Source organism: Wyeomyia smithii, chromosome 2 (assembly GCF_029784165.1).
Source record: "Wyeomyia smithii strain HCP4-BCI-WySm-NY-G18 chromosome 2, ASM2978416v1, whole genome shotgun sequence".
Lineage (NCBI taxonomy): Eukaryota > Metazoa > Arthropoda > Insecta > Diptera > Culicidae > Wyeomyia > Wyeomyia smithii.
The window spans coordinates 181,293,028-181,313,355 of record NC_073695.1 but is presented as its reverse complement, the minus strand read 5'-3'; the positions used below and the strand labels follow the sequence as shown (position 1 = coordinate 181,313,355).

The following is a 20,328-nucleotide window of genomic DNA, read 5'->3' as shown; positions in this document are numbered from 1 at the left end:
AGAAGCTTAATTTTATCTTGAAAGACACAAGACACAAGTTTGCTGCCACCAAAGTTGTCAGCTGTGCTTTCGAACCGTCATTGCTTTACCATGCTTTGTGCTCTGACACGTTATTATGCAATTTTTTTGTCAACTTGTGTAAAAGTTTTTTTTTCTACACCAAAAAAGGAAACATCGCAGCTATTTGATCCTATGAGCTTTCCGGTTAACAGCTTACTATTTATGATAATACACTAACTTGCATTTTTTCTTCGTTGTTAATTTCATTTAACCAGGACATCCTCAAGAATTTCTTCTTTCACTTTTAAGCATCACATTTCAACAGTCAACAACTTTCCACTCTCTACTCTTCTACTGATGGGTGCTCTAATAATTTACTACCCTAGTTATAGAGTTTCATACCTTCGCCCCTATTCTCCGGAGCGTAATTCTGTCGCCTCCCAGGAGTATAATGGCGTACGGTGAGTGTTGTAGCGCGGAACAAAAGCACAATAAACTTTGTTAGTTTACAACTAGACAACTTTATAATACGTTGACACTCTGACTGTGATGGTTAATAAAACTGACTTAGTTCTGCAGAGTTTCTACCACTTTGGAAAAATATTTATCAAGTATAGAACTGCAACTTTTTCGTTCAGAATTACCATCGTGTTACGTTTGAACTTGATTTATAGTATAGTATCTGGTATACTGGGATTTGAATTTGTTTTTGTTGCGGGCCGGATATTTCAGGTGCGCATTAAAAGGAAACCATTTTTTTACTTGATTGCATATCGAAAAACAAGAAAATAATAACTAAAACTTAGTTTGTAATGCTCACCTAAGCAAATACTTAAAATCACCAAATTTAGCTGTTAACGAGCTGCATGAGGATGCTTTTGTAAAGTACCTCTTGGTTGAACACAACGAAAGACAGATTATATTTTCTTGAGAGCTATGTACTGAAACTTCATCATCTCAAACAACAAACAAAACAAATCTACTGGATGTCATAAACTTTTTCGATAAAAGTTTCGGAAATTCAAACTGCAGGCTCACCATATGTTTGTAGCTTTAAAGGCGGCGTAGGACTAAGTCAAGCGAAATGATCTGTGGCGGTTACTGCTAGAACACGATTTTCGACAAAACTGATCAAGGGTTAAGACCTCGGGTATTCTGTTGTCGAGGCTTCAGTCTTTCAGCCCACAGAATTGCTCAAAATTGTCGCTGCATAGTACGCTGATCCTCCCGGCTGTTCTTTACGGTCAAGAGTCATGGATGCTAAAGGAAGATGATCGATGTTCTTTGCGGCAAGTTAGTAAATTAAGTGAGAAGCAGACGCATGAATCAGTAACTGTACCAAGTGTACAGATATGCTGATATAGGTAAGGTGATAAAACGCCCCAGGTTGCAGTGAGCTGAGCATGCAACCTGATAACCTGACTATAAACCGCCAACACTACTTTCTGAGAGGAACCAGGAAGATGCCGTAGATTCCGAAGTGGTTGTGCGCTGTCGAGAATGATGCGCGGCTTAGGAGGAGACTGTAGAATGGCTAGACCATTAGCAGGTCTGTCGCCATGAAAGTATACATTTCCTGGAAGAAAAAAAAAATTTACTACAACTTTGCCGAAGATTTTGAATAATTACTTTGACAGTTCAAGATTTAAATGTAAAAACTTAACAACTGTCGTCCTACGTGGACCATACGAACGTGTCTCAGATACATCATCTGTATTTTCTCGCGTTTGACAGAAAGACGGCGTGGAAAGAACATCACATCGCTGTCCTGACAAATTTTATCATTTTACTTGTACCTAATTGTTATACTTAATACACTAATGCAGTTTGATAAACTTAAGATTGCTTGGAAAAATGCATCAAAAACATGTGTTGTAAGCCAGTGTAATTTCAAGGCCTACCAAGTTGGCGAGGGGTCTATTTTAAGCCTAAGGACAATTACTTTGTACTCAACAAAGGTGGAAGAAGAAATTGCAATATTCTGTTTACATTCGCACTCACTGTGCACCCGCTCGGTTTCTGTATGATTAGCGAAGTAGAGCGTGTCCAGCAAAAGTCAGCTCAAATTAAATACATTGCCAATTATGTAAATTAACCCATCGTAACTTTAACGGACCGTTACGGTATGTAAGTCGCAGTAAAGATATACGAGGCACTTAACATTGTAGTGCTTCCCAGGGTGAAAATTGCTCATAAATCATGCTCACTGGCATGTGTTTGTCCCAGTGGAGTAGAAGATTGATGAAATGATGAAGTAAATTGATTGCGTAACTCAACTGTTTAATGTTTCTCTACTGGTATCGCCCTGTTCTGTTGTCATTTAGTCGCACGCCTTGTCAAAGACGTCAGTTGCACCTCACTGTTACAAACGACAATTGCTAAGTAAAATAAATATGTATTCACAGACCTGCGTATGCAGTGCACGCAAACTAATTTCTGTTTAAAGATATAAAAAGATATTAGCAAACCTCAAAAAAGTTAATCAAGGTTGTGACATTCCCAATTTAATTTTTCATTTCACTTTGAACTCGAAAATAAAACTAACTCAATAGTAGCTCTTGCCATATGCGTATCATCAACAGCTGCATCCTTCCAGCAGCATTTGTTATGACAACCCGTTGCTGATGACTCAGCTCGGAGATAATCTTGAAAGGAACCGACAGCTTAGTGTGTTTTACCAAAGTTTCTATTTCTCCCGTGCAGCAACATTTCTGATCATGCGGGAATTCCTTAAATTGTTTTCCATGCTGTTTTTGAAATCCCCTTTGCGACTGCCACAGCTCCAGAAATTGTTGCCCTCTAGATTAAGTTTCCTGCATGCAGGGTATTAGGAGGTATGTACCATCTTCCATTGGATGCTGCTCGCACAGTGGAGCAGAGATGGTTAAGAACCTACAGGACTGAATTTTCTGGTGTTATTCTTATAAGTCTTGAAATGTTGTTAACATCATCGAAATTCTGAATAAATCTTCATAATTTTTTGAGAATAATTTTTGGTCACATTTTTAGTAAATGCAGTTCTTTGTGCATAGCAGAAATTTCGACCCTGTTTCTTTCCTCACCCAGGAAGTGTTCTGTTCCATTTCATCCTAAGCACAGCACAGAATGATGATAATGAGATTGCCTCGCGTCATTTGCTCTGGGTTCACAACGTTCGTAGTCTTTGTCGACAGAAGATAGAGGGACAAGCAACAGTGGCGATGATTGCACGTCAGTTGCATTCTTTCCTAGGCCGAGGGTGATCCTGTCGGTTTTGCATTTCTTCTCCTGAAGATTTTCATGCTTTGACTGGCGGCGCTGCTTGCTTCTCGGTGGGCTGCAAAATGTGCGGTTTAAATCAGGAGGATGATTGGAGTCAACCTTCAACATTTCTAATACACTTTAGCCGGCATTGTGGGGTGATTCGACCGATGATATTGTGATTCTGGTTGGTTTATGTTTAAGACTAGAATCGGAGATTGGGATATCACAGTAAATTGGTCACTGCAATAGTTTGTTAATACGAATTTAATAGTAAAAAAGAGAAGTTCCACGTCAATTGGCGTGGAACTTCTCAGTTTGAGTTAGTTGCTTATTTTTAACTTGGAAGAAACACTGTACACTCTTCACATTACATTAATCAAATAATTGTTTATTTGTTTATTTGTCACCATCTCGAACTTGTTATAACATAGATATCACAGACTGTAAATTATTCTAAGGCCTTAATTCTTTTCTTAAAAATACATTTAGGGACATGAGAATCGAATATACTGGTGTCACTGTTAAACGAACAAGGACATCTGTCCAGAGGATTATTAAAACCATAGAATGTTCTATGACGTCTAATAAAAAATAAATAACTCGCGCAATCGTCGAGTAGAAACACAAAACGACACATTACATAACAATAAAGGACTGTCAAGATTTCCCTGAATCAGATCAAACGGAAAAATCTTCTGCAAATTAGTACGTCTGGATTTAAGCGTCTCCAAGGCGATAAGTTTACAGCGGCTTTCAAAACTGAGCAGGTTAACTGGGTCTGACCAAGGCACTCTCTGGATTCTCTAGATTCTAGATTCTAGATTCTCTGGATTCTCTCTCTAGACTAGAGAGTCGAATAGTTTCCGCTGTATGAACTCCGAACCAGCGAGCAAAACAGTGCTTTAGGAGCATAAATGTCGTTGAAGTCTTTGGTGGTACGTCGAATAAATCCTAGTGTTGCAAAAGCTTTAGCGGTTGTGATAGAGATGTGCTGGTCGAACTTAAATTTACTATCTACGACGTCTCCAAGATCTCGGATAGAAGCAACGCGTTGCAAGGTCTTTACTCCAATAGAGTAGTCGAATTCGATTCTAGTTTGCCGACGGGAAAATGTTATAGATTTATATTTCTTGATGTTTAATTCCATCCCGTTTTCGAGGCACCAACGTTGTAGCTCATCTATATCCGTCTGTAGCTGTTCTACAATCCAGGTGAGTCTTAACGAAGCGGTAAATTTTTAAATCGTCGGCGTACAGCAATTTATAACATATAAGCGGACCTAGGACACTACCTTGTGGAAAACCAGAAGCGATGGAGAAGATGCGAGAAGTTGAGCCGTCGACGTTGACGAAAGCATTTCGCTCTGTCAAATAGGAGCGCAGCCCCTCCGTAATCCAGCATGGAAAACCAAAGTATTTGAATTTAGCTATAGCAATATTCAGTGGTGGGCACCGCTCACCGGAAATTTAGTGACGCTAATCGGTAAGCCGCTAACCGGAAAATTGAGCTCGATAATCGCTAAACGCTTAACCCACATTAGCGGAATTTTCGCTAATCGCTTACTCATTAACCCTCTAGTGTCCAGTGCTGCCTTTTAACTGTCTTTGGTTGAACCTCTAAAAAGCTTCAATCAATACTTAAAAAATGTTTACAAAGTTTCAAAGTGATTTTTTCGAAGTTTGTCGTAAAATTAATTTGAGCACTGGAGGGTTAATATGTGAATAGCCATATCGCTATATTTATTGCTCGTGTTTTGTAAGATTTGGACCACTTTGATTTTTTGTGGTAAAACGAACGAGAAAATTTACTTTTTAGAGCTATTTACAATAAGAGGTTCACAAAAAATTCAATTATTATCTGGTTCAAAAGTTGTCATAATTTCAAGCGCATTGAAGTTTTCAAAAGTTCTTGGTGTGCCGAAAATTCTAGACCTTGAGCTTGTTCTTCAAAACGCTCCTGTGGGTTGTACGATAACTGGAACTCCATTCTAGGATAAAAAGACTGACAAAAGTAACTTTCGCAGTAAACTATGTTCATCTTTCGAAGTAATTTACGTACGCCATCAGGAGTGCAGAAGTTTTTCTAAATAGTTCTTTTGTCGCTTCTCTACGAAGTTTGGCGAATTAGCGACTAGCGTTTCGGAGGCCAAAATTTTAGCGACGCTAACAGTTTCGCTAACCAGCTCAAAAATTAGCGAAATCGCTGAACTGTTGACTGAATATTAGCGTCGCTAATTAGCGATTAGCCCACCACTGGCAATATTATGTGGCACTTTGTCAAACGTCTTTGCGAAGTCGAAATATATGGTGTCTGTTCTCGATGTCATTTAAAAGGAAACTGGTAAATGTCATGAGATTCGTATTTGATGTCGTACGTCGTGGACTAATCATTCAAAGACTCTCGCTAGGCAGCACAAAATTAAAATATCACAATAAGTCTTTATCGCGGGGCTAGAACCAGCTTTGTAAATCGGGTAAATTGAAGCGGTTTTCCATAAACTGGGAGATGTACTTTGAAGAAGGGAGCAGTTGGAAATAATTGCTAACGGAATGTTCAGAGATTCAGCGCACTCTTTCAGAATCATTGGCGGTAGATTACAATTCCCGCTCCCTTAGAACAAAACAATATCGCACGCTTAGCCTTGGAGCTAATAGCGGTCTCGATCAACTAGACTAGTTGAGAGAATTCGTTATCGATATTGTTTTTGGCACATTTTGCATGTGTAGGATAAGTACAACCATGCTTGTCTTTTCTCTTCAGGAAACCTCTAGAGTGCAGGAGAAAATCTTGCACTGCGAAAACAACTGCTCTCACACTAAAAAGCAAATCAACACACATGCTAGAAGAGAGCGACAGACGATTTTTATCTTCTAAGTTTCTTGGGGACACCGCGGTGAAATCTGAAATCTTTCTTTTGCGAGACAATCAACTATGGTATACTTTCTCACACGTATGGACATCACGCACAATAATTACACAGCAGAGCTATCTGCGGTGCGTTTCACAGTTTGTTTCTTGAGCATGGCAGAGAAGGAAAAGAGATTGCCGGTGCCGGTCATGTTCACTCTGGCCGAATTCGTTTTCACGGTGTAGCAACACGAGAACTATACCTTTGCCCGGTAGGTTTTTTTTTCACTCTCCGGACTACTCGCCAGTGGACACTGTGGTATACTTCTACGTTTTCTATGTAGAGTGATTTACCCCTCTTGATTCTATCAGATGTCGGGTGAGTTGGAAGTGTGTTTGTCTCTCTGTAAGTTGGTTGAGACACTTTGGAGTGGAGGAAGAAGCAGTGTGGTGAAAGCATTTGCTGCACGCAGGCACATACTGAAAGGTACGTGCGCGGTGAATTTTTTCTCCGCTCTTCCCACATACTGAGGAGAACGACAAGCATGAGTACAACGATACACCGTGCCCCAGTGCTGAGTCGAGAAAATTTTTTTTTTGGGAATCGAACCCAATACCAGAACCGTGTAGGAGAGCTAGCCGACCGACATCGCTAACCACCCGGTCCCTTAGAAGCGTGTTATTTGTTCAAGGCAGACCACACATCATACTGGGATATTTCAAGGAGCGGCAGATTTAGGTTGAAAGTAGGGCAGTTTCTGAGACTATTAGGAGAAAATATTGGTGGGTTTGTGCTATGCACGGATTCAAAAAAGCCCTGTTCGCCGGCTAAACCAACTGGTAATTTTGCAGTTGTGCCGTTCAGGGTCATCTCGGTTGAAAGGCGATTGGTGCGTTTACTGTTGCGTATGAATGCCCAAAACGAAGGTCTTGTTTAGCAGTCGTTTCCATACCAGTAATTTAATTACGAAAGCCACAGTTTGACATTCGCTGTAATAGGACTAAATTGCACGACGGCTCTCGCAGTTTTCGGCTGTTCGTGCACGAAGATAACGCTTTCGAAATTTTCGAACAACATAACGAAGTTGTTGCAGTTCCAGTGTCCACTATGGATTCCGATAAGGGAGTCGTCTACACCGTTTACGCGGAACGTGTGCGTTTGGAATACCGTACAGAGTGTTATAAAATATACATACCGCTTCATTCGTATCCTTACCACGAAATAGCATTCTCCAGTCAACGGCAAACATAGCAGAGTTTAACCCCGGGAAGTCACAGCCTCGAAAGTCGAAGGCGTCAGTTTGGTTCAAGTCCTCGGTGATCGACAAAAGGTATCATCCGCAGAACAAACGGCATGTGATGATTGTCAATTCTGAGAAGGGCTGAGGGTGGTACGATAAGTTCGACACTATTTGTTTCATTCACAAAGGCTAAGTCCAGTCAACGTCCGCGTGCATTCAACAGACTGTTGATTTAATGGAGGACAGAAACAATCATCGATTCTACTGATACGATTTCCTGTTCAGAAGAAGCGTTCGATGACAGCAAACCATTGATGTCTTTGTCATTACTCCATCTCAGCTGAGGAAGATTGTAATCTCCAATGACCACGATCTTGTCGGCATCTGACATGCGTTCACGAAGTTGCAGAACAGCGGCAGCGTGCGAGGAATATAACAGCGGTTGTGATTTGGGGCGAAGATAGATTCCGCAAATGTGAACACTAGACTTCTGAAGGCTTACACACTTATTTCCGCCTTGATTGTTCGGTAATTTTTATTACGGTCGCGTTCAGTAAACTTGAAATTTTACTGATCATTCTGTAATTTCCTGAAAAATTACTGATGTCGGTTAACTTTTTTGCCGAAATACTGTTCAATAAAACTCACTTGACGAGTTCAGCAAAAAACATTGCTGACCTCTTCAGTAAACTAGAATATTTTTTGCACTTTTTTATTGTTCAGTAAATATTTTACGATCTATCAGCACTTATCCAGATGCTGCTGAGTAATTTCTAATTGTTTTACTGAACTTTTGTTTATTTTACTATACTGTTCGGTAATTTTTCTGCATCTGTCATAACAGAATCGCACATCAGAAGTCTGCCATTTTGAGATGTTCAGAAAAGTTTCGTGGCTGTGTTATTGACAAAAAACTCTAAAAGCGGTATCGTGCTTTCAAATTTACCACCACAGTAGATTTATTTACATGAAGTCTTTAATAAAAAGTTTATATTCGCCATGATATAAAACGTATCTAGTTTTAGTAGAATGTGCATGAAACATCAGTATAATGGTCTGAATAATCCGAAATACCTGTATAAAATTAGTCATCGGTTGCAATAGCAGCTATGGGAATAGTTACATTCATATTTATCTATATTATTATAACCGGGAAAAAGCTTACACACTTAAAATTTTTTGCCGGGTCTCGGTAATTTATTGCCGAGAACGGCACCACTGAGTGCTCGGTTAAAAAAATAATGACAGCTGTCACATTTTTTCGTGAATCTCGGTTCACCTAACTGATATTTCGGCTCGTTAATATTTTGTGCCGAAACTTCAGTTAGGTTGAACCGAGATTTTCGAAAAAATGTGACAGCTGTCATTATTTTTCTAACCGAGCACTCAGTGGTGCCGTTCTCGGCAAAAATTACCGAGATCCGGCAAAAAAATTTAAGTGTGTACATTGCATTTTGCGGAACACTTGTAAATTTGTGACGAATCATCAGCTTTGTATATGCCGACTCATGCAGCAACTTTTGATGGACGCTTTGTAAATTTTTGCTGAGCTATCTTTTTTATTTGACGTTTCAGCCACAATGAAAAAATACCGAACGCTCGTCAAGCAAATGAATTACCGAACAGATTACTGATGGCTCAGCTGTTGAAAACTCAGTAAAAAGTTTGCTGAGTTCGGTAAAAGAAACTAAGTGTGTATGTGAACAATGGCCTGCTCGAGGTTATTGCAATTATTGATATCTACAGAGTCTGTCTGTAGTCTGGAGTACAGACCTGCAGCTCATAGAAACTTCACCCGCAATAAAAACGCTTCCGCAACGTTGAAGGTTACTAGTGGATGAGCTCCGATCATATCAAAATATATTGTAAGAAGACGATAGTTCCGCATTCGTAATGTCCGACCGCAACCATGTTTCCGTTAGCACAATAATATAGTAGTCGCATGACGATAACATCAAAAATAAATCTTGTGTTTTGGTACGTAAGCCTCTCACATTTTGGTAGCACAAGTATTCCCGTGAAAAGTTGGTATGGCATGTGGATTGAATAAGAAGTTCGGAGGATTGCATTCCTATGTTACTATTTACTGAATGGGTTGATGCCACTACTGGCTCGTTGAAGTGGCTCCTGTGTAGAGGCATTGGTTTCCAAAATTGTTGAGCAATTGGCTCACTGTCGTTGAATTCCCGAAACTCGATTCCTTGAGGCCAGGGGGAAGGACCCATTGCTTTTGTCCTAAGATCCTTTTGTACTCCAACCTTGAAGGATATAAACGATAACATCGAGAGTGGCTTTCCTTTTGGCGCCAACGATTTTACTATAACATCGTTTGTTTGCAGACACTCTTCAGAAAGATTTTGCACATCATTCAGGTGAGATTTTAGTAAGGAATACCCAAAATTTGTCAACCGTACTCCACACAGGGCTACCGTATTTGCCTGTTGACCAGTCCCAAGGAATATTTTCGTAGGCTGTCCCACTGGGTCCGGTGCATCCTTATTACGCGAACGTTAAGGTGTGTTGCGAAACCTGAAAAGGAACTGACGTGGCATCGGTGAAAGCAGAGCAGAAGACCACAGTCTGATAAACATCTTTGAGTTCCAAAATAGCCGCATTAGTTGACAGCATTGCATTTTTGAAACGAGCGTTTTTCATTAAATCACAACATCCTTTACAGAGCCAAAAGATAGCAGAGTTGCCACAAATGTCCTTGTAGAACGACTCCGACAAATGAGCACATTTGCAATGGAAGTTAGCTTTGCTAAAATCTCTCCACCAACTTCCTTCTCCGATATAGTGTTGGCACAGCTGTTACAGATCTCTATCGTAGCTGTAACGACGACTCGATACTGCGACTTGACGAAACTAACCAATAGGCGTCACTCAAGCGTCACCGCACTTGGCGATAGCAGTAAAACTGGCAACACGAGCAGCAACTGATGACAGATTGTCTTTAGCCGCACTAACTCACTTGGACGGTGATGCTGAGTGAAGTTTTTTTGAATCACGGAGACTTTTTTCAGATTTCAAACAGATTTTCCGGTTTTTCGAGCAGCTGTAGACATTTTTCAAACACTTCTGGTATCTCTGAGGAGAACCTCAGTTTAATTTTTCGGAATGCGGAGTGAGAAGACAAGCAAGCACAGGTTGAATAAAAAAATAAGTAAAGAGCAAGATCGCGCCAAATCACCGATGGTCGAATATCGACCATTTTTGATTTGAATGAAACTTTGCACACGTATTTGGCTTAGCAAACTGAGCATTTTCCACAGATGGAGCGATTTTTCACACCCATGAGTTACATTCTAAAAGGGCGTATGCCTCTTGGCATAGGTTTTATTCGAAGCATTGTAGCACAGAAACCGTTGGTTGTATAGAAAAACTGTCTGAGAATAAGTTGTAGGGAATTTCGATCACTTTCATTCAATCACCACAACTTATTGAACACCTTTTATGACACGTTTTTTGCACCAGTTAAAGGGATCCCTCTAAGAAGAAAAAATGTGCGTTCGATGTAATTTTAAAATGCTCATCGCAAAATCAATAACTAAAAACAAAGCCATCATATGCTCGAATTTCGGCTAAAATAGTCTGATAAAATACGAAAACCAATAAATATTCGTTACAAAATCTGCGTGGTATCATGTTAACACCTGGACTCAAGCTCTTAATAGAAATTAGGGTTGATGGTGAGCTTACAACTTGGAAGAAGGGTCAAACTAAGTTTCGGTCCTGAATGTCTCATTCTGATAACGATTACATGATTAGAATTGACGCGTAAACGCGCATAAACCATTCTTTGGCGGTAGAAGATTATTTCTAAAATTGTGCGGCTCAAAACAGCGTCTGATCTTCAATTAAGGAGCGGCTGATCTACGAAACAGAGCTAACACAATTTCTCTCGGTGAGACAGGGGGTTGAGGAAGCCTCAACGAACCACCCCAGAAAACAATATGTTACAAACAACGTAAGAGATGTTACGAATGGGAACAATCGGTATGGACCCAGGGAACAAAATGAAGACTACGATTGGAAACTTGGTTCATGGAACTGCAAATCGCTCTGCTTTCCAGGATGTGATAGTATAATCTACGATAAGCGAACCACGCGACTTTGAAGTCGTAGCGCTGCAGGACATGACAGAAGGTATTGAAAAGTGGAAACTAGGCAGCCAGAGTTGTAATACCATTAGCAAAGAGAGCTTCGTAGCCGCAAGGTTACAGAGTCCGCTTTGATAAGCGAGTGGTCGTGGGTTCGAATCTTAGTAGAATCAGGCCATTTGGTTGTCAAAGGACTTTAACATGGGTTAATTCTCAGGCTCTCTACTACATACCCTTCCTTCAAGCTGAATTCTATAGTAACCTTGCTGACTTTAATCTGAACAAAAAAGTCTTTCTTATAATAAAACTGTTCTGAGTAACGTATAAAAGTTCTCTTCAGGGAGTTGTGATTATGACGCGGTCTTGGCTGGAGGAACGAGGTTTCGATACGACTCCTTCCTCTTGACAAAAATATAAGTCCTACCTATAATAAACCTGACCAGAGGTAAAGCATGAGTACCTCTTCAGGGAATTGTGGTTGTGACGCGGTGTGGGTAGGAGGAACGAGGTTCGATAAGGCTCCTTCCTCTTGACAAAATAAGTCCTTCTTATAATAAAACTGATTTCAGAAATATTTACCCTCTACAGGGAATTGTAATTAGCGATATTGGCACGAGGAACGAGGTTTCGATAACACTCCTTCCTCTTGACATAATAGGTCCCTCTTAGAATAAACCTGGCCAGAGAGGAACGTTAGGTGTAGCCTCAGTTCAGGGGAATGTAATTTGGCGATATTGGTAGGATAGAAAAGAGGCTCGGTATAGTAGAGCAGTAAGCTTGAAATGAAAGGGTGAAACTCTCACACACAAGCACGGATATGAAAAAAAGCGTATCATTCACTTCAATAGGGATACTGCCAATAATATGAAGTGCGGAGTACAGAAAACACCTGGGCAATATCACAATAGATCAAATTGTCTCTGGTCGCAGTGATGAATCCACACAGAGAAAAAAAATACCATTAGCAGCCTAGGAATCGGCTTCACAGTACTGGGTAACTAAGTGCACTGCCAACATGAAGGGAGACGCGATGAAGAGGACGAAGCGCGAGACATGCATGCTCAGGTAGGATGGGAGGCAATTTACAGACCGAAAATCCGGCCAGATAGCCTGCACTCCGTCTCTAATAATAACAGCCCTCGGTTCGGTATGGTAGCCCGAAATACCTTTTTCCCCCGCAAAGATATCCGCGAAACCCTTTGGAGATCAAAAGACCAACATCGACCACGTTCTAATCGGCGGCAGGTTCTTCTCCGACGTTCTCAACGTTCGCACCTTCTTACCTTAGCAATAAGCTCCAGACCGATGTATCTCTTACTGTTCGAGGAAATCGTCTCCATTTGATTCGGTCCATGGCTGCAGCTCGGCAGCCATGATGTCTGTGGAGGCCTCGCAGGTTGTCTTCCACTTGATTCAGCCACCTTGCACACTGCGCGTTTAGTCGCCTCGCTCCAGTCGGGTCGTTTTCGAGAACCATTTTCACAGGGCTGTCGTCCGACATCCTAACGACATTCCCAGCCCACTGTAGTCTCCCAATTTTGGCCGTTTGAACGATGAGTGGTTCTCCCAGCAGCTGATGTAACTCGTGATTCAACCGCTTCCGCCATGATCCATCTTCCATCTGCACTTCACCACAGATGGTACGCAGCACACTCCGTTTGAAAACCCCAAGGGCGCGCGTCCAGATTTCCTGCCATGAGACGTCGACGAATTTCTCTGCTGGTGTCGTTGTCAGCAGTCACCAGTAAACCCAGGTACACCACTCGTCTGCCAATATGAATTCTTGATGGGAAGTTAATACTTTCTTCTCTGGAGCCTCTTTCCCTCATGTGCTTAGTCTTTGACGCTTTTATGGCCAGTCCAATTCATCCGGTTTCAGCCTTCAGTCTGACTTCGTCATCTTCTCAAGGGTTCTTGCTTCGATGTCGATGTCATTGGCGAAGCCAAAGAGCTGAACGAGTCTCCTGAATATCGTGCCACTCGTATCGATACCCGCCCTTCGTATTACACCTTCCAAAGCGTTATTAAATAACAGGCACGATAATTTATCTCCTTACCGTTACTCTTGTCGAGATGCGGAGGGTTTCGAGAGTGTCCCCTAAACTTGAATTACGCACAATACTCGAGCCATCGCCGACTTGGTCAACCATGTCAGTTTATCCGGGATGCCGATTTAAAGTTGATTAACAAATGATATGGAGGCACGCTATATTCACGGCACTTCTGTAGGACCTGCCGTACCGCGAATGGTGGCGCGGGCAACGCAGGGTATAGGCCCACGAACTTCCACGCGAACAATAATAATCGACGGCATAAAATTTGCGGTGTTGAAAATCTTTTGGGTAACTCTCATGTCAAAGAGCAACAGTCCATAACTTATATTCTTTTTTTTACTGTTTCAATTCATTTTTCAGGTAAAATCAAATTATCATGCTTTACAATATTACAAACCGAAACCATTTCAAATATTTGCACACATTATTGTTGTCGAATTTATCCGAAAGCGGTTCTCAACCTTTTTATGTCCGCGTACCCCTTGGCGATATTTTCCAAACCAATTGTACCCCCTGGCTTGGAATGTACTCGCAGAGTGGAAGAGAGAAGTGGTAAATCATGTTGTGGTAGTTTAGTTCAGGTTCCAAATTGCACTCTGGTTTGTTCGATTACTACTGTCATGTTTTGAGACGTTGGTGTACGACATAGCAAAAATGGCGCTGCTAGCGTAGGTGATCAACAATATATTTTTTGTTTTGTTTTTCAAAAGCTGCAAAAGAGAATGAAGAATCAAAATATTTCGTCATTCTATCCGTATTCCTAAGTCAAACTTGCTTCGGATTCGTAGCTATAAGAATACGAAGTCTGCAGGTGTTTTAAATTTTTCTCGCGCTTACCTGGATTCTGAAATCATCTCAAAGAACGATTTTGTTGATTTACATCTTATTAAACTATTATTAAACGGATTTCGGCTGAACTTTAGTGTCACAAGCCGCCATTCATCAAAAGTGTTTGTTGGGATTACTCGGTCTTGTACTGGAATACTTCATGTTGTTTTCGGTCTGTAAATAAATCGGACTTCGGAACGAAATTTTCCTGCCCAGTCCAATGACGATCACTGTTCCGAAGGTTAAGACCAATTCTTTCTTATCACCGATATTGACAAAATTCTTTCAACATGTTTCTTATTGAATATACATTTCACATGCTTTTTCTAACACATGTTTTTCCAACAAAACTTTTCGGCTGCAATTCTCATACTACACAGAATCTGGTACTGTGACTCGAGATATACCCTTTCAACAGGTCTATTTCGCATCGCTAGCAATTGCGCATTTCATTAGGTGAAAATTTATTTATGAGGCTACTCGGGGAATCCTTGTTAGTTTCTTTTCCTCCCCTTATTAATATGCTTAAATTTAGGGGGTAGTCACACATTATTTGAGGCCTACTAGTAGATTGAGATTGGAGATGCGCCGTATCGTACTACCTATACACACACACACAGGAGGGTTGTGTACAAAGCCACGACCGCATGGTGAAGTAGAATATTTTTACAAAAAAAAACCCGGCTGCTTGCGTGTCAGTCATTTTTCAATTTGTTGTTTAATTCAATATGTTCAAAACTAGACGGCTCACGTGTTGTCAAAATGAGTCAACTTTTCATTGAATGCATTTACTAGTGCCCAGTATCGCACAGAAACTGCATTTCACTAAAGTGCCTCACTGCATCAGCCGCTATGGATGCTGAGATCCACTGCAACTAGTGCGCTATCCATGGCCATGCCACAGTTGTGGCCGCTATACGCTACCATTGGTATCCACAGTCCCTGCATCAGCTGACCCAGATGCTATCATTGCTGGGGTAAGCTACAACTAGTGCGCTATCAATTGCTACGCCACAGCTGTGGCCGCTTTCCGCCATCGCTGGTATCCACTGCACTGCTAGTGCTGCTGCTAAGGGAGGACGACTGCTGTTGTCGCTGTCTAGAACTATTATGAGCGTCTTTTTTTTTTATTTTTTTTTTTTCAAGGGATTATAACCGTGGCGGTCATTCGTCCCTATATGAGCGGCTTCGGCTGAAACAGGCTCTTATATAGGGATGAAAAACCTATCGATAGTAGTAGGAAATCATCCATAACTATCGATAGCCATTTCAGTCGATATTTCCCATCCTTACTCTTATACAGACAAATAGTAAATTCAAAATGACAAGGTCTATGATTCTGTCGACCGTGCTTGGGAAGCAATCATATTAACGACTAATCAGATTAGTCGAATTTTGCGCTTCAACAAGGATTGACCATTCTTAATAATATAGTTGTTTGTCTTGATTTGGACTTGATAATTTTTGAATTTTAATTATGCGAAAAATTATCTTTTTATGCTGATAATGAAAGCTTTTCGGATGTTGAGCTCATGACTGAAGGAAAAGATAATTCAGTACGTTCTGAGACACGGAGATTTAGCCAAATATATATCTGTTCCAAATTTCTTGAAAGTGTAAATTGATTCAAGAGAAAATATTAACTCTTCAATTAGGTTTTTATTTCACTCTGAAAAGAACAATTTGTTGTTTAATTCAATGTGTGATAAGATGCCAATCACATCTTTGCGTTATCACTGGCCGTGCGAATAAAGTATTCCTTGGGGGGAATAAACATTGAAAAGTTTTCCAAAACGTTTTTTTCATTGGATGCATTTGCTAGTGTGCCTGCTATCGCTCAGAGACATCATTTCACTAAAATGCCACAATGCATCAGCTGGCCCTGCTTATATTGATGCTGAGACCAACGTCAACTACTGCGCTATCCCCGTTGCCACATTAGTGGACGCTTCCGTTGCCATTGGTATCCGCTGCCCTGCATCGCCTGGTCCTGCTATCGATGCTGAGACGCTCTCCGCTATCCGTTGCCATACCACAGCTGTGGCCGTTGTCCGCTGCACTGCTACTACTGTTGTATCCACTGCTGCTGCTAAGGGAGGACTGCTGTTGTTGCAGTCTAGAATTATAATGAGCGGCTGCGGGTGAATCAGGCTCTTTATAGGCCAAATAGCACATTTCAAATGGCAAGGTCTATGATTCTGTCGACCGTGCTTGGGAAGCAATCATATAACGACCAATTAGAGGCCGAAGTTTTCGTTTTGACAATGCTTCACTATTTTCAATAGTACAATAGTTTGGAAAATAAAATTACAATTATCTGCATTTGTGAAGAATCTTAGAAGATTTTCCAATCTATTGCTGCAAGAACGAAGGAAATCCATCGAATACTAACCGGTTTATTAGCATTTGAAATTGGACATATTTTTCACTTTTTTCGGTTTTAGATTTTCATTTCACAAAAAAAAATTAAAAATTTCAAATTTTGGACCATCTATAAATATTATACGAAATAGAAAAAGCTTAGCTTTCGACAATACCGTTTGACTATACGAAATAAAACATCCTCATTGCTTACATTTATGCGACGAACATCTTCAAGCTCACTTTTTCGACATATTTACATACTCATTGAAATAAATCAGCTTGACAAGATACTTTTCGTCTTGTCTTCAGTGAAGCCCACATATTTTTTCGTAAACCATACAACTCGGATGGTCGCCATCGTCAAAAGCTTTTCACGTTCCAAAGCTTTATTGAGATGATAAGATATGTGAAAAACAGATATGTTAGCTAGCTGACTACTCGCACACGCCCACCAGCCGGATATTTTTTGCACCTGGTGAGAGCGTCTCATGTTTTTTTTCTGGAATTTTTTTTTGTTCGCTTGTTGTTTTTTGTCTTCCTAACAATAGCACAAAGGGAAATAAAGTCAATACCAAACACACACAGGTATCTGTTTCGAACATTTTTGGTTGTTGTGCTGTATGTGCTGGAGTGTTTTGTTATGTTTGAGTACCATAAGATCTCATTTTTTCTAATGTGCATAAAATATATAAGTCATAAAAATAATGCATGCTCTGAGGTAACTAGTAAACTAAATCGAACACTCACGATTATGTTATCGCCGCAGGATTCGATTTCCTCATTCGCCGAGACAGCATGCAGTAAATTGGTAGCGCTCGACAACGATCGGCCCATGTTGGGGCAGCATGCTCTTCCCAGGTTTTGATTCATCTCGCAAATTAGTTTTGCTGTAAAACAAACATAAAAAATTAAGTCTCTGCAGTTTGCCCTTTTGTCTCAGTACATTCTGGAAAAGGAAACAAAACTTCTTCAAAATAAAACATTCTTCAGTGAGCTGCGAGGAGTCTAACTAAATTACAATGGAAACAAATTCAATGTTCGTTCAATAATGCTGATTAATGATTATCGCACTGCAACACACTTCAAGTACTTTACCTTGGTGGAGTTTGAGATTGAAATGCACTTTCGTGTGAGCTGCGTTGGCGCCGCCCGGATGCTCTGCATCGGAAATATATGTGGCTTACCGTTTCGGCCGAGGTATGCTTCTGAGGCGAGTGATTAATTCATGTTGGCTCCAGTTCGATAAAAACTTTGCTCTTAGGAGTTTTTCAATTCACTTTTTTTTCTCCTCCTGAATCCTGAAATGGTTTTGTTTTTTTCACTTAAACACTTTTTTAAATTTCTACTAACAAACACAAACACGATCACACATCGAATCACAGTTAAGTTCAACCCGTTTCAGTGCCACTATTCTTCTATTCGATGTTTTTTATTCTATTCACTCTTCAGAAAGTTGCTTTAACCGAATGGTGCTGTGTGCGAAACTATATTATAGTTTCATCTCCGTCGGGGTGTTTTTTTTTGTGCTTAATCGAGGTGCTTCTGAATAGATTGAGCGTTAATTTGGACACACTTTTATTGTCGATGCACTCACCAAAATGAAACCATGATTCTCGCATCTGCATCACTGTTCGGCACAGCAGCACAGGTGTCCAAACGATGCGATAAGGTGATCTCTAGAGAATGCACCACAATGCTTTCTCTCCTACTATTCCGTTGGTGGTGGTGTTAGTGCCTTTTTTTTGAGATTTATTGGTTGCGCTGTTCGTTGCTGTGGATTCGGCGAATTCAAATCAGTTTTGTTTGTAAACAAATTGATTGTGATGTATGGTCACATTGCAAAGAACTGCAACAGCAGTAGCTGATATGGCATGAAATAAAAAAGAATTATTGCAGGTAGGTACAAGGCATGGGCTTGTGATTAGATATTTGCTATCACACTCAAATTTATTCTCTACTGTTTTTTTTTTTTTTTTTTTTTTTTTTTTTTTTTTTTTTTAATATGACGCAAATGTATTGCATTCAATCAGTTTATCTACTGAGAAACTAAACTATTTATACAACAGCCTTGATGTATTTGTGTATTTGTGATATATTAGGTGAGTATGTGTGCTAAATATAGTTTTGTCAGTACTGTAGAAATTTTATCTTCTTTCAATCAGTTGGAATGTTAGAGTCGCATGATCTCATGAATTTCATTTTGATTTCATCACTCGTTCTCTTAGAAAAAAAAATTCAAAATCAATAATGAAAATATATTTGACACCCCCAGAATTCAGTTTTTTTGGTGGTTGTAGTTTCTTCCTTCATTGTATCCTCTATCGGTTGTATCCTGTCTAGGAAATTGATTTTGATTTCTATCGTAATTGTTGTTTGGATAATAAGTGCCACCCCTATTTTCAGTGTATACTCTATTTTGATTGAACGCTTGATAGTTATGAGGTTGTGAAGGCTGATTGAAATTGCTTCTATTATAAGAACCATTAGACTGGTACCGATTGTTCGTATAACCATTTTGAAATCCGTTATCTCTAAAATTTTGCTGATTCAAGTTTCTAGAATTCCATGAATTATTATTGTTCCCTCTATAATGATTATTGCTTCCACGAAAATTATTATTGTAGTTATATTGCTGATTATTGTTTCCTCTAGAATAATTATTGTTAGTTCCACGGATGTTATTGTTGTAGTTCTGATGCTGATTATTGTTTCCTCTAGAATGATTATTATTAGGGTTTTGTCGTGTGCTGCCTACCATTCTCGTAGGGTGAAGTCTGTTATGAAAGTCTTTCAGTTCTTCTTCATCGTCATATTCTTTTTGGAGCCACTCTAATAAATCTAGAAATGATTTTTCCCTCTGTGATTTTCCTGCAAACGCCAATGCTCGACTGTTCAGACCTGCTAAAAAGTGTCTTCTTAATGACGCTCCTACAAAACATTCGTCATCGTTATCATGGTTTTTCAATTGGGTTGTTTGGTGGTAAAGTTTTGCAGCCCTACTTCTGTATTTTTCAAAACTTTAGGTATCTCCTTGAACTAAAGTTTCGATTTGTTTGATTAGAGATCCTATCGTCGATTCTCCATTGAAAGCGCTTTCTAAATTCGTTTTAACTTTCTCCCAGTTGTCGTCTTCTATTTCTGTGAGTCGCGTTAGCGCTTCTCCTCTTAGCTTTGTGTATACAACATTCAAGAGCGGTGTCTGATCTTCTTTTTCTGGTATTTTTTCTGCGAAGTAGTCGATTAATATCAGAAATGGACGAAGTTGTTCGTGCTTCCCATGAAACTCCGGAATCGATTGCATAGCCATGACCATTGGAAATTCGTAAGGTGCTGGGTCTGCCATCATGAATTTTGGTTTCAACGTCCGATTGAAGTAGAAACTGTCTCTCGAAAATCGTTCTTTCAATTTCTCTATAACTACGCAAAAACTGGTTTCGTCTAAGTCTAAATTTTCAATTTGCTTTAGACTTATTTGGTTGATGGTAATATTATTTTCCACAAATTCTTCTTCTAGATCTTTGATATGATCTAGGAATTTACTTTCTATGTAGCTACCACTTTTTTCTTTTTCTACTTGCTTGAATGACGAAGTATAAGGAAGATCCTCCCAAGCTTGTGATATCTCTAAAACAGATATGTCGTTCTGTTCGT

The 20,328-nt window shown here is 40.0% G+C and overlaps 1 protein-coding gene across 4 annotated transcripts in view; it reads right to left on the bottom strand.

Moving 5' to 3' along the window:
* The window catches only part of LOC129724603 (uncharacterized), a 155,876-nt gene extending 137,280 nt beyond the window's left edge, over positions 1–18,596 (bottom strand). For 3 of the 4 annotated variants that reach the window (XM_055679607.1, XM_055679609.1, XM_055679610.1), the window contains exons 1-2: positions 17,773–18,596; positions 17,425–17,564 (exon numbers count right to left, since the gene is read on the bottom strand). In XM_055679607.1, coding sequence (XP_055535582.1) covers positions 17,425–17,547 — 123 coding nt within the window. In that variant the 5' untranslated portion in view covers positions 17,548–17,564; positions 17,773–18,596. The remainder of the gene's footprint in view (positions 1–17,424; positions 17,565–17,772) is intronic. The other variant, XM_055679608.1, reaches the window with a different exon arrangement.
* Positions 18,597–20,328: the final 1,732 nt, after the last annotated feature.